The 14,493-nt window shown below is 35.9% G+C and overlaps 1 protein-coding gene across 1 annotated transcript; it reads left to right on the top strand.

Moving 5' to 3' along the window:
• The first annotated feature begins 1,125 nt into the window (after positions 1-1,125).
• Positions 1,126-13,881, top strand: ASIC5 (acid sensing ion channel subunit family member 5). Its single transcript, XM_087723791.1, has 9 exons — positions 1,126-1,426; positions 1,720-1,951; positions 3,365-3,487; positions 4,838-4,987; positions 6,394-6,541; positions 7,072-7,128; positions 8,720-8,888; positions 12,492-12,583; positions 13,330-13,881. Exons 1-9 carry the CDS (start codon positions 1,275-1,277, stop codon positions 13,518-13,520), a joined length of 1,314 nt encoding a protein of 437 aa, XP_087579917.1. The 5' UTR covers positions 1,126-1,274; the 3' UTR covers positions 13,521-13,881.
• The last annotated feature ends 612 nt before the right edge of the window (positions 13,882-14,493 follow it).

Genomic DNA, 14,493 nt, shown 5'->3' with positions numbered 1-14,493 from the left:
ATTAATTGCAACAGCTGAGCATTCTGTTTTCACAGGAAAGGCTGTCAGCCAATGCAGTGAAATCACACAAAGCATTCTATTCAGCTGCATTAAAAAGTTCCAAAAGTGAAAAAAAGTGAAAAAGTAAAACCTAGTGCTTGATCATAACTACTGAGTTTTACTCAAAATCTGTCATTGCCTTTTTGTTTGATATTCTAGTAATTAATTCATTAATTATGATATTATTTAAAAAGTGTCACTCCTCTTTTTTATTATACGTTGTATGCTTAAATGCATGCATTTAGTCTTCTTGTTTGTGTATGTGTGTGTGTGAGAGAGAGAGAGAGAGAGTGTGTGTGTGTAGCAACAAAGACAGGCAAATTGCACGTTGTTGTGTATTTAATAGAATCCCCACCCATTTCCTGATGTTATAAAAGCAATTAACTCCCCATGTTTTAGAGATGAATCTTCTAATATTTATCTAATGGAGAAGCTTAGAAAGTTGACGAACTTTCATGGCAAAGGTACGCTGTAATTATTATTACATTTTGTTGGCTGGTTATATTAGGGTGTTTAGCACTATTCATTTTTATGGACATAATGAAAATTGTAAGCACTTTTTTGTTGAGAATATATTGAATAGTTAATTCTTTTCAATACAATATGCAGGTAAACTACAGTTGCAATTTTTCATATACTTAGGAAAATACCATGTTACTTAAATCTGATTCATCAGGCACAGGCTTGGGTTGCAACTTATAGAGGAGATTAAGAAGAAATGTGAAATAATAGAAAAACAGCTATATTCATACGAAAATATCTCTGAATACTTATATATCTGCATTAAAATACCATTCTTTATCATTAATATTTTAATAAACTAGTGTAAACTATCATCAGAGAATTTTTCATGGTTTTTTTGGCAGAACATTTGCATGGATTCTTTCTCTCTAACCTCTGCTTCCCTTTTCCTTAATATTTGTTTGGAAACACACGCCAAATATGTAGACACCAAAAATAAATACATAAAATAATTGAAAATTGACCACACTATGTTTTCATTAAGGTGGTGTTTATTGTATCCTTTATTCAACTGAACTCATTCTGAATGGACTTTTTCATTATTTGTTAAATGTTAAGGAATTCTGGAAAAAGCCAGGCTCTATTTCACAAGAAAGGCTCTACCATCTTTGGAAGAAAGGAAGAAATATGACGATGAGTTTGCAACTTCAACGTCCTTCCATGGGGTGCACAATCTTATTCATACCAAGAGCAAGACACGCAAGATCTTATGGATGGTAGTAGTCTTGGGCTCCATTATCCTAGTTGCCTGGCAGGTTTATTGTCGTTTCATCTATTATTTCAGCTGGCCCACCACAACCTCAGTGGTAGTTCAATATGTGGAGAAGATTGAATTTCCTGCTGTAACATTTTGTAATCTGAACAGGTAAGGCAGTATTTTCTTCCTTGTGTCCTACACGATTTTAATCTCTGAAGATCACAACTGGACAACCATCAAGGCTAACAATTCTAGAATTTTATTGTATACATTTATATGAGTTAAATGTTGTAATATTTAATTATTAAATATAAAAATTGTTTAAATATAATTTAATTATTATACCCAATGTAAAATTAAATAACTTCTGTGTAATTCATCTTTGCTTTGGAAATAAATATAGACAGTCTTGGGCTACAGCATTCAGAATTTATATTTGCATTTCTGATTTATGTTTATAGGTTCCAAACTCAAGCAGTAGCTAATCTGAGCATCGTTTTCTTCTTATGGAGCATAGTGTCAGGAGTTCTTCGTATGTTCAGCACTGATGATAAGTTTAGTCAAGAACTGCAAGATTTTTTTCAAGGGAATCAAAATTTCAGCATCAAAGAATTTACAAGAGATAATGGTTTCTATCTCAACAGTAGTACCTTGCTGAGCTGTGAATTTTTTGGGAAAAAATGCCATCCAAAGGTAACATTTTTGTTTTTATAAAACATGTATTATCTAAATGCTGAAATAAATGTAGTTATCTAACAATCTGAAAGGCAATATTGTCAGAAAAAATATAGTCTGAAAACTGAAAAACAGTTTTTCTACCAGGGTAAGAGAATACATGTTTGGCTGTTAGAATGCATATTTTGAGTTTTAGCAAAGGGCTATATATGCAAAGTTAGTTATGCACCAAGCAAATGCAATGTGATATTACATGCTAATATTTTTTTTAATTTTTGCCTGCTTTTATTATTTTTTATAAATAACTCAAGGCAGTGAACATATTCTCCTGTTATTTCACAACAACAACTGTGTGAGGTGCGTTGGTCTGAAAGAGAATCACTGATCCAAAGTTACCCCTATAGAATAGAATAGAATAGAATAGAATAGAATAGAATAGAATAGAATAGAATAGAATAGAATAGAATAGAATAGAATTTATTATTTGTATGCCGCCCTTCTCCGGGAGGACTCACGGCGGCGAACAATTCAAAAGGGGGAGAAGGGAAACATAAAAACAAAATACAAATAATAAAAATAGGCAACAGTCGCACAACCATACATGTCGAGAGGGGAGGGAACTCATTACCCCCAGGCCTGCCGGCAAAGCCAGGTTTTGACGGCTTTTCGGAAGGTCTGGAGAGAGGTGAGGGTCCGAATCCATGCGGGGAGTTCATTCCAGAGGGCCGGAATGACTTACATGGCAAATGTGGAACTTAAACTCAACGTCTCCTATTTCCTTGCCTAGTGCCTTAACCACTAGACCAACCTGGCTCTCAATATATCTTAAGGTTGGGGGAAAAATTCTCAATGTTTCACCAATACATGAGGATACATTAGTGAATCACTCCATAGTTTTTTTAATTCGCAGAGTGAAGGTGTAATTCTAAGTCAAAAATTAATTCCACTTATCCATCAAAAAAGGTCAAAAGGTAAAAACTGAAATGTACTGAAATTTAAGAGCTCAAAACAAACAATTCCCACAAACATATTGTATTTCATTAATATCTGGTTTTATTTATGCTAAATAAAAGCATTGTGTCTGAAAACTCCCTTATTAAAATCCATTGATTTCACACTGATGGGACTGATGGGAAGCTTAAGCATGATGAGATCTGCACTGCTTGCCTACTTTCAACAGTGAACTTTAGCCAGAGCTGAAATTCAATCTTTAGGGTTTTTTTTTTAAATTAGAAAGATACTTTCAAATCTCTGTGTAGTACAAATTCAATTTTTAGGATTATTTAATTAGAAAGATACTTGCAAATCTCTGTGTAGTACAAACCTCTTCATTCACTGATACTAAAATGCCACAAGTAATAGCAAAACTTGACACCTAAAATGTCTGTGGGAAAATACTAACTCCATTTTTCATTTTTTTTTTCATGGAAGGACTTTGCACATGTCTTTACTGAATATGGTAACTGCTTTACTTTTAATCATATTAACCTTCCTACAAGAAGAAGAGTTAGCCTTTCTGGAAGAGGCCTCAGTTTGGTTTTTGATGTCAAACAGGTAGAGATATTCTCATGAATGTACTATTTTTTGAAACTCCCCTAATTAGTAAATTGCTATAATTTGTTTGCTATTTCCTTGCCAAAGGTGGAAAGTCATGAGAGAAAAATCAAAGTTGGGATCAGGGGGCACTAATGATATCATGTGCAACATGATGCCATGGTTTAAATGACTTTAATAACATACCTCGATACACACACGTTACACCTATCCTCCGCGAGCTGCACTGGCTTCCAATCGGTCTCCGGATACGCTTCAAGGTGCTAGTTATTACTTATAAAGCCCTTCATGGTATTGGACCTGGGTACTTGAGAGACCGCCTGCTGCCAATTACCTCCCAAAGACCCATTAGATCGCACAGGGCCGGCCTCCACCAGGTTCCATCCACCAGCCAATGCCATCTGGCTACGACCCGGGGGAGGGCCTTCTCTGTTGTAGCTCCGGCCCTTTGGAACGAACTCCCCGCGGAGATTCGGACCCTCACCACTCTCCCTGCTTTCCGAAAAGCCGTTAAAACCTGGCTGTGTCGGCAGGCCTGGGATTGATGAGCTCCCCTCCCCTCTCGACAGGTGTGGTTGTTGGTCATTTTAATATGTGTATTTTGTACTTGTATGTTTCCCCTTCCCGTTTAAGTTGTTCGCAGCCCTGAGTCCCTTTTAGGGAATAGGGCGGCATATAAATAAAATAAAACTTAAACTTAAACATATTGGTTTCTACCAGATGTTTATGATGAGAGAATCTATTCTTGCAGTTGTCAAGTATTAGAAGCAATAGATTGTATGCTTTAGCCTACATTTTTTATAAAGGCATTTTCCATTGTTTAATTTCATGTCAGTTTTTATTGTATTTGGTTAATTCTGAAACATCGCTCACTTCATTTTGCAGTCCAGATTCCAAGATGTGTAGCTCAAGTCCACATGATCATTTGTACAGTAGTCACAAAGACATAAACCTAAGATTACCCTAAAATATGTATATTTTATATTTGCTTTTGTTTGAACTTTTGATCAGTGACCAAAAGCTTAGTAAAAGCTTTGGCATTTATACTGAGAGAGTAATAAAATCATTTAAATAATTATTTAAAATGCATGAGTGCTCAGACCTAATTGAACCTGCTGTCCACTATGTGTATATAGAATGGCAATCTTAACCAGTATGGTTGAAGGATAATTAATAATAAAAATGCCATATTACATAATATAGCAATACTTCATAGCTATACAGTTTGTGTTGTTTTGTTTTAATTCATCAACACTGTAGATCATTTTGCAGGAGAGCAATTAAAGAGATCACTGACACGGAATTTATCCCATTTATTTTACTATGTCTTTCTCTAAATACTCTTATTAGGGTCAGTTCACTGATGATCCTAATCTTGGTTTTGTTGATGCTGGCATAACCTTTGCTATCCATTCACCTAAAGAACCGCCCCGATTTGATGGTTTAGGTGTCTTTACACCAGTGGGAATGCATGCCCATGCTGCAATCCAACAGGTAAAAGTAAGTATTAGCATTTGATATTCAAAATTAGGTTCAATATTATTTTATTTTCTACATTTTAAAGCGATCAATAATAAAATACAGTATGTGGGACTTATTAAGTTAATACAAGATGCTTCATCAGGGGGAAAGGAGTGAGATTTCAAGAGAAATGGTGTTGATGTTTCAAACCATTAGGGGTACTAAGGAAAAGAATCACAGAGAGATGAAGTACATAATGCAAAGCATACATGGGAAAATAGAAAATATGCTACAATTGATGATGAATGAAGATAAAAGAGTCCAGGAAAGAGGAGATAGCAGACAAAAATGAAAGAAAAGACAGAACAGACAAGCCAGCAAACAAAACCAAAAGATGGGAAGGAGAAGATGATAAAGATAATAATGATTGATGAAATAAACCAAGGGAAAAGTACATTAAGAAATTTAAAAATGGAATCAGATAACTGGGAAGATACTTTTGAAAGGGAGATAGGGCCGTGGGTAGATATTCTGGAGACCTGGCAGATTAGGAGGATAGAGATGGGAGAAATATTCAGTCTGAATGGTGAAGATACAGATGTTGATAAAGATAAAGATCCAAGACAGGAATATGGGAGGCAAAAAATGAATAGGAATTGAAGTATTAAAACAATGAATAGAAAGAAATTATTATAGATTTTTTCTTTTTCTTTTTTCTAATATAATGATGGCCTGATTAGAAATTTATAGAGGAAGAAATAAGAATACACACCTTTATATACTAGGATTAGTAACAGTGACCTGATTTAGGGGTAATATTAGCAGATATAATTTTCCGCGTTCTTTTTATATAATAGAATATAAGTAACAATTTGATGGGGAAGACTAAAGGTGAAAGATGGTATTACCATATACATTTATAACATTATTGGCATTAAAATGGAATATAGAAATATTGAATAACTGCCTTAAAAATCATGTATATCAATTTTAGGATTATATAAATCTGATTAATGTAACAATTATATAAACATGTTTTTAAAAGATTACGGAGCTTTAGGGTTTAGTCTACAATAATAATTGTTGATCTTCATTGTTAAATCAAATTCAATCCTGATAATGAACTGCTTTTGGAAAAAAATAGGACAAATAAGATTAGGGGATTAGAGGGTAAAAGGGGTATGAAAAAGGATCCTTTAAAAGTTACATTGAGATAGGACCTTGATTCTGCCATCAAGCAAAATGCTTTTATTTATTTCAACCCAGGAATATAATTCACGGTGTATTCAGTTGTGTCTTGTATTTGAAGATGGTTTGTGCTAAAAAATGTTCATTTTACAGTGATTACTTTTCTGGGTTTAATTTTTAAAAGTTGTTCCATCAATACTTTGCCATTAAAATTGATGCCATTTGTTCAAAATAAAACTTCCTTTTTTTCACATCAGACAATTATCCAAGAATACCCTTGGGGAGAATGCAACCCAAACATTAAGCTTCAGCATCATCAAATCTACAGTACATATGGATGTCTACAAGAATGCAAGGGCCATCTTATACAAAAGTACTGTGGATGTTTACCTTTTATGCTGCCAGGTACAACTTGACACATTACTTCTTATTTTGCAAAGGGTGTGGGTTAAAAAAAATTTCCAATAATACTGTAGGAATCATGATTGGAGAAAAAGTTACCAAGATGTTCAAAAGCAGAGGTTACAATACATTTAGATTAAAATACAAATGGGTTCAAAATAGAAATATATAAATGTGACAAATCATAATTAATGCAACAGTGATTATACCTATGCTATGGAGAGAGTGGACATTCTATTTTTGCTACATATAGACCTTCTCTGTATGCCACTTTCAGGGAAAACCTAAAAGGAGATACAAGTACTAGAAAGAATGGCTGAAATTGCCATTTGATTCATCAATAGACTAGGTTAATCTAAATACTGTTATTTTCTTCTTTCTCCTATATAAAGAGATGTTATAAATGTCCTGTGAGTGGATATAAAGCTGCATTGTTAGATGAATGGAAATATAAGATTGAAAGTGCTATTCATAGTTCTGTTTATATTGCTAATTTTCATTTGCTGCAACTGTTCCATGCACCTGTTGAAAAGGAAACGGCACAGAATGTGACTTGGAGAAATTTTACAGCTGTGTTTCTCCTGCTTTGTGTGAGTATAACCAATAAATATCACAAAACTAAAACTGGTTCAAAAATTGCACTGTAGCTGTACCAAATTATACTTAGTTAGATCACTAAGATATGGACATGATAATATGGCCACTGGGTGAATGATGATATATGACCTGGGTTCTTCCACCAATCTTGTGAGATTCACAAACTAGTGCAGTTGAACATCAGTGAATATTTTATTGATGTAAAATAAAATAAAGAGAAAGATCTTAGTTTTATCAAAATAAGTTTTAATTAGACCTGGCTGTACTAAATAAGGATGCTAACATTAACTTTGTAAATAAATAGGACCCTTTTGGAATCCAAGTTTTATTAAACTGTAGGTGTGGGGAACAGACAGGAATTATAAACTAAAATGGTTAAAGTTCTCCTTAAAATATGGGGGAAAAAATCTTTACTTTAATTTGTTAATTATATATTAATTAAGCTAATACAATCCTTGGTTGTATAAACAGAGACATAGAATCAAAATCAAGTCAGCTATTTAGTACCACTTTATAAAGACTTAGTAAGACCCCACCTAGAATAATTCATCCAGTTTTGGTTACCATATTACAAAAAAGATGTTGAGACTTTGGAAACAGTGCAAAGAAGAGCAACTAAGAAGATTAAAGGCCTGGGGACTAAAACATTTGAAGAACAGTTGCAGGATTTAGGTTTGGCTTAGTCTAGAGAAAAGAAAGAGTGCGGGGGGCATGATAGCAGTATTCCAGTATTTGAGAGAATGGGGTCAATTTATTTTCCAAAGCACCAAAGGACCGGATAAGAAACAATGGGTGGAAACTAATGAAGGAGAGATGCAACCTATAATTAAAGAAAACAGTTAAACAGCTTACCTTCAGAAGTTGTGGTTGCTTCACCACTGGAGGTTTTTAATAAGATACTGGCAGAGGTGGGTTTCAAAAATTGTTCGAACCTACTCTGTGGGTGTGGCATCCTTTGTGGGAGTGGCTTGCTGCCCATGTGACTGGATGGGAGTGGCTTGCCGCCCATGTGACCGGATATGAAGATACCGACGACACTTGTCTGAACCACCTTAAATTACCTCACACACAGCACTGGCATGCATAAGAATATGATGTAAACTTGTTTTTGAAAAGGCATCTTTGGTTTGCGTTAAAACAACTTCAATACACGCAATGTTCTGATTGCACCACAAACACAGTAGTCATCCTTACCTTTCACAGAGGCACTGAGTTTTATAAATATGAGCATGATGGTGTAGAATAAAACACCATCCAAGGACCAGTGGTGGGTTTCAAAAATTTTTGGAACCTCTTCTGTAGGTGTGGCCTGCTTTCCGGGTTCACTGGTGGAACCTCTTCTAACCGGTTCGGTAGATTTGACGAACCGGTTCTACTGAATAGGTGCGAACTGGTAGGAACCCATCTCTGGATATTGGACATGTGAAATACAACTCTACTCTGATTGATTGAATTAAGTTTACACTTTTAGTTTAAAATCCTGCATTGGATAAAGCATCTATTATCTAAGAAGATAAGCCAAACAAAAAGATAATTTAGTGTCTCTCCCTCTGAGTGTTTGTAATATTTTTTTTTCCATTTTAGATAAAATAGAATTAATGGGATTATGTACAGTAGGAACACATAATTCCACATGTCCAGTACCATGTGAAGAAACAGATTACCCAATCACCATCTCGTATTCTACGTTTGCAAGTGAACAAGGCCTCAAATTCCTATCTGCAAAGCTGAAGAAAAAACCAGAATATGCCAGGTATTTTTCTTTTTTATCATAGCGTCAAGCCATGGAGAGATTTCAGACTTAGTTTCACTCCATCGGGGATTATACGAAGTTCCAGGGGCAGCTCAGAGAGAAGGCGCTCCCACAGAGAAGGCTCACCCCCTGGGGTCGCTAGCCAACACTGTCTGGCCGATGGCACCCTGAGGAGGCCAACTCTGTGGGATCGCACTGGACGATGGGAGGCTACCGGTGGCAGTAGGTGATCTCGCAGGTACTCTGGGCCTAAGCCATGGAGCGCTTTAAAGGTCATAATTAGTACCTTGAATCGCACCCAGAAGACAACCGGCAACCAGTGCAGGCCGCCTAAAAGGGGTGTAACATGGGAAACCTGGGTGCCCCCATGACAACCCGTGCAGCCACATTCTGGACCAGTTGAAGCTTCCAGGTACTCTTCAAGGGCAGCCTCATGTAGAGAGCATTACAGTAGTCCAGGCAAGAAAGGACAAGGGCATGGGTGACTGTGCACAGAGCATCCCGATCCAGAAAGGGGCGCAACTGACATACCAAGCGAACATTTTACCTTTCTTTTAATATGAAAAATTGACTTTTTTTCATCTGTAGATAAAGACCCTTAAATCTTATCATGAAGTTGATGCCACCTGGCAGCTCTTTCTCACTATGATCTGTCCCTGGATCTCTAATGGAAAAAGGAACTGGATGTAAATAAATGTTTTCAGCTGTTCCTTATTCTCTAGATCAGGGGTGTCAAACTCACAGCCTGTGGGCTGGATGTGTCACAGCCCAACCCCAATTTTAGCGAAGGGGGGAAAGTCATGATGTCACGTGATGACAACATGGTGCCGTGGGTTGATACCCCTGCTCTTGATATTATATACGTATTGATAATATTTTGGGCTAGTCTACATTTTTATTAGTCCCTGAAAGGACTACAGGCCAAACTGTTTTTTTTTTCAAAATTGTATTAGAATTATGTCCTTTGAAAGATGATATATTTAACTCTTTTCTCAGTTTAATCCCATTGTTGCATTCTTATTTACTGATATAATCCAAGAACTGTTAATTCTGTTAAAAGCAGAAAATCAAGTGCTGTGCAGATTATTGCATGATTGATTTAGAAGAAAATCAGTGTGAAGATTCAGGGATGGAAAAGATTGAAAACATCATTCTAGAAAAAGCATCCTGCTCTGTCATTGCTGTGATCGAAAGCTGTATTTGCTTTATATCAAAAACAGGAGTACCATGGATCTTTTTTGCAGACTGAGTTTCCTATCAACATTTTTATTTAATTTATTCTGATATTTGATTGTCCACAAATGGAGCTCTATCTTGCAATTACTCAGTGAAGCTTGACAAAGGACAGGAAAATATTTCTGTTCCCAAGTACTTAACCAACATGAATCTAGCAAACATATTAATAAGCAAACATTATAAACATTATAAATGGTCATCTAATTGTCATCCATTGATTAAAAAAACAAAAGTAAAAAAGTAATATAGCTGTGAGCTATAGGTATAGAATATTAGCATATCTATTGTAGCAACAATCATAAAAATGGGGTCCATTAGCAAAGACATTAAGTAATTGTAAGACTGTTCTGAAGAGAAAATGTTACTTAAGAATGGAATTGTTGCATTAATGAATCCTGAATTTTCAGAACTAGGCAAAAAATAGGTAATTTCTTTTTTTTTAATTTTAAAACTTTGTTAAATATCTTTCAAATTAAAAAGGAATATATAGTTCCAATAATTACAGCATTTCCATATCAATGTCATTCACATTAACATAGTTACTAACTATATAGATTACTATACTATGGTAATTTACTATGGAAATAGGTAATTTCTTTATTATTTAAGAATCTACAGTCAAAGAACAAAACTGTTAAAATATAAAATATCTAGGCTAATTTGCTGGAACCTCCCTGTTGTGATTTGAATTTGAATTGTTTATAGATATTTTTTATCTCAGTTGCTTTCATAGGTTTTAAAATATTGTTTTAATGTACAGTGGCACCTTGGTTCTCAAGTGCTTCGAAACTCATTGAATTTAGTACTCAAAGCATTTTGATGTGAAAATTTTGTGCTGGTACTCAACTTTTGTTTGATGCCCAATGCACAAGCTAGAACTTTTTGGTGTCAACTGCCTTGTGACTCACTACATTTCCTTATGGGAAATATTTGTTTGGTACTCATCTTTTTTGGTACTCATCACACCTCCCAGAACCAATTAACGATGAGTACCAAGGCACTACTGTATTTTTAGATTTAGATTGCTATGGCAGATGAATAGCCATGTAAATTGAACAAATACATATTGACATATATGCATATACTTTCAAGAGTATATAATTGACCGTAATTTCAGCATTTGAATGCGCACGAACGCATGCACACACACACACACACACACACACACCCCTTAGGAAATATTATTAAATCTCTTGGTCACTGATGGCAAAACATCAAAAAGCAATAGAAACTTCATACTACCAATTCTCACTACACATAAAAAAATAAAATAAAATGTAATGGCTCTGAATTCAAAATTTAGAAAAACTATTAGTTTGGAATTAGAAATATATAATTCTTTCATTTTAATAACCAATTTTAACAGAATAATATTCAAAGCCTGCCAGATAGCTTTCATTTTAATTAAAATCCTCAATTGATTGGATTAGGCACCTCCCTCTCTCCCTCCCTGCCTCTCTCTTCCTCTCACTCACTCCCTCCCTCTCTCCCTCCCTCTGTCTTCCAACTTATATTAACTAAGCCCATCAGCCTCAGGAACATATTATAATTATTTCACTGATGATTTGATTTCTGATGCCAGAGTAGGGAGGGATATGTGAGATTTGCCTTCTCATTCCAAAACCTGCTTTATTTTGATGATATATGCCTTGATTGGGTTAATATGAAGAAGCTGATCCATCTAGGCATCAAAATGTCTTAGGTTGATGATGTAAAGCAGCAGCAGCAACAATTTCCTAGTCCAAATTATTTGTCTGCTTTTTCTCACAATTCGGAGACTTATTGTGATCTGAAAAACTGGGTATAAGAAGCCACTGAAACGTAAAAGGTTTCATTCAATGAACATGAATTTGGCAAACTCCAATGGACAGTAGAGGATAGGGACATATTCCGTGCCAGGGGTGGGTTTCAACCGGTTCGTGGCGGTCCCCACGAACCGGTTGGTCGGCGAACCCGGAAGTAAGTAACTTCCAGGAATGGCGAAGGGCCTGCCTTCCCGCCCGCGCTCCTTACCTGGTTTTGACGAGTTCTGCGCTTCCACACATGCACAGGACGCATACAGCGCCTGCGCGATGCTCCAGGAGCAGCTGGAGCATCGCACAGATGCTAGTACGCATCCGTGCACTGCGTGCGTGCACGAGGACGCCGCCGGCCCCGTTCCAACCGAACCGGTTGGAACGGGGCGAGAAACCCACCCCTGTTCCGTGCCCTCCATGGGGTCACAAAGAGTCAAACACAACTTACTGACCGAACAACAAATACATTACAGGTAAAGTGTTTGGTCGGCTATTAATTGACTTTATTTCTATCTGTAGAAAGAAAAGCATAGCTAAATTGATAACAACACAGTATCTTTATAACCCTTAGGAATAATCTTGTATATATTGACATTAAATACCACAATTTGAATTACAAAATGACCCAGCAACAGAAGGCACTGAGTGTATCAGAACTGTTAGGTAAGTCGTCTATAATTACATTTTATATCTGGTATTGCTAGTTCAGATAAGGCTGAATAATATGTAATTAGCTTTATGGTTCTTATTTTATTTCAATTTGCTTATAATCAACTCTAATATAAAAATAGATGAAAATATAAGGATGGGCGAAATATATAAAATCTACGGGCCTATAGTGAATACGTTTTTATCATGTTTTGGTCTCATTAACATCAAATATGTTCATAGGACTGAGGGCCCAGTATCATATCTCCATGTTAGATACTATGTCAATATGGAGAAAATGGTCAGCTGACATGCATTTTCATTCTGAACTATAAATTTAACACAGTATATTCTGTGCAATAGCAATAGCAATAGCAGTTAGACTTATATACCGCTTCATAGGGTTTTCAGCCCTCTCTAAGCGGTTTACAGAGTCAGCATATTGCCCCCAACAATCCGGGTCCTCATTTTACCCACCTTGGAAGGATGGAAGGCTGAGTCAACCCTGAGCCGGTGAGATTTGAACAGCCGAACTGCAGAACTGCAGTCAGCTGAAGTAGCCTGCAGTGCTGCATTTAACCACTGCGCCACCTCAGCTCTTACATGCACATGAGATCAAGTTGTTAATATATAGTATTAACATATATAGTAATATATAGTATTAAATTATATTGACTCCAATATGAAGTTATTTCTGACTAAATAAGGATAGAGTTGCAGTTAAAAACACTAGATGAATAAATTTGTTGCTTTTGTTACAGCTGATATTGGTGGTCAGCTGGGCTTATTTTGTGGAGCCAGTATGATTACCATCATTGAAATTATCGAATATCTGTTCACCAATTTCTATTGGATGTGTGTTTTCCTTCTACTAAAAGCACCAAAATTGCCTGATTGGAACGCTTCAAATCAGAATGAACAAACAGACAAGAGAAGAATACAAGAATGTTAATACCTTGCAGAAAACAAATCAAAAGTGACGTCCCTTTCTTTCTGTGTATACAGGGCATTTATTTTTAACATCTATCTTTGTTACTAGTATCATTACTCATTTTTGTTAGGCTAGTAGAAAGACCACTTTATGCACCAATCTGGACAGAGTAACTAATAGTTATCTATCTTTTGTTAACTTATTACATTATACTTCAAAAATGATCCAGAAATTTCAGCTGATGTGGAACAACAGCCAGTAAAAATGCTGGTCACAACAATCCCATTATGGTTTGAGTTGGCAATCTGTTGCCATTATCAAAGTATTGTTTTAATGTTCAAATTGTTCAAGAAGATCTTATTCTATATAGCTGGTAGCAACATTCCCCCCCAAAATTTCTCAATCTGTAGTTACAATTTGGTATTCATCCCTCTCAATTATTAAGATGTGGTAGCTGCAATGGAGAGACTTTTTCAATTATAACCTCATTTTTTCTGAAAAATGCCTGCTACTGAAGGAATTTTTTTCAAACTTGCATTATAATCTTTTCAACAGCAAGTGAAAGATTTGGACATGATTTAATGATTTATGATCTGTCTGTGGTCCTAATGTTGCTTTATTAATATGTTATATTACCTTTTAGCTTCAAGTGATAATTTATATTATTGCATAGTTATATTGTTTGTGTTTTCCTTATCTTTCTTTACCTTAAGTGTTTCATATTTTTATATCACTGGGAAAAAAGGTCTTTAGACAGTTTTATTGAATAGTGATTAGAAAGGATGTGGTTAGTATACGGTTACGCCTGGGTACCTATGGGACCGTCTTCTGCCACATACCTCCCTTAGACCAATAAAATCTCACAGGATGGGCCTTCTCTGGGTGCCTTCAGCGGGTCAAAGCCGGCTGGTGACGCCTAGGAGTAGGGCCTTCTCTGTTGCCGCTCCGGTCCTATGGAATCAGCTGCCCCCAAAGATCCGGGCCCTGCCCACTC

This window comes from Thamnophis sirtalis, unplaced genomic scaffold (genome assembly GCF_051295495.1).
Source record: "Thamnophis sirtalis isolate CommonGarterSnake01/CBP01778 unplaced genomic scaffold, rThaSir2_p1.2 scaffold_10, whole genome shotgun sequence".
Classification (NCBI taxonomy): domain Eukaryota; kingdom Metazoa; phylum Chordata; class Lepidosauria; order Squamata; family Natricidae; genus Thamnophis; species Thamnophis sirtalis.
This window is presented reverse-complemented; position numbering and strand designations above follow the sequence as displayed.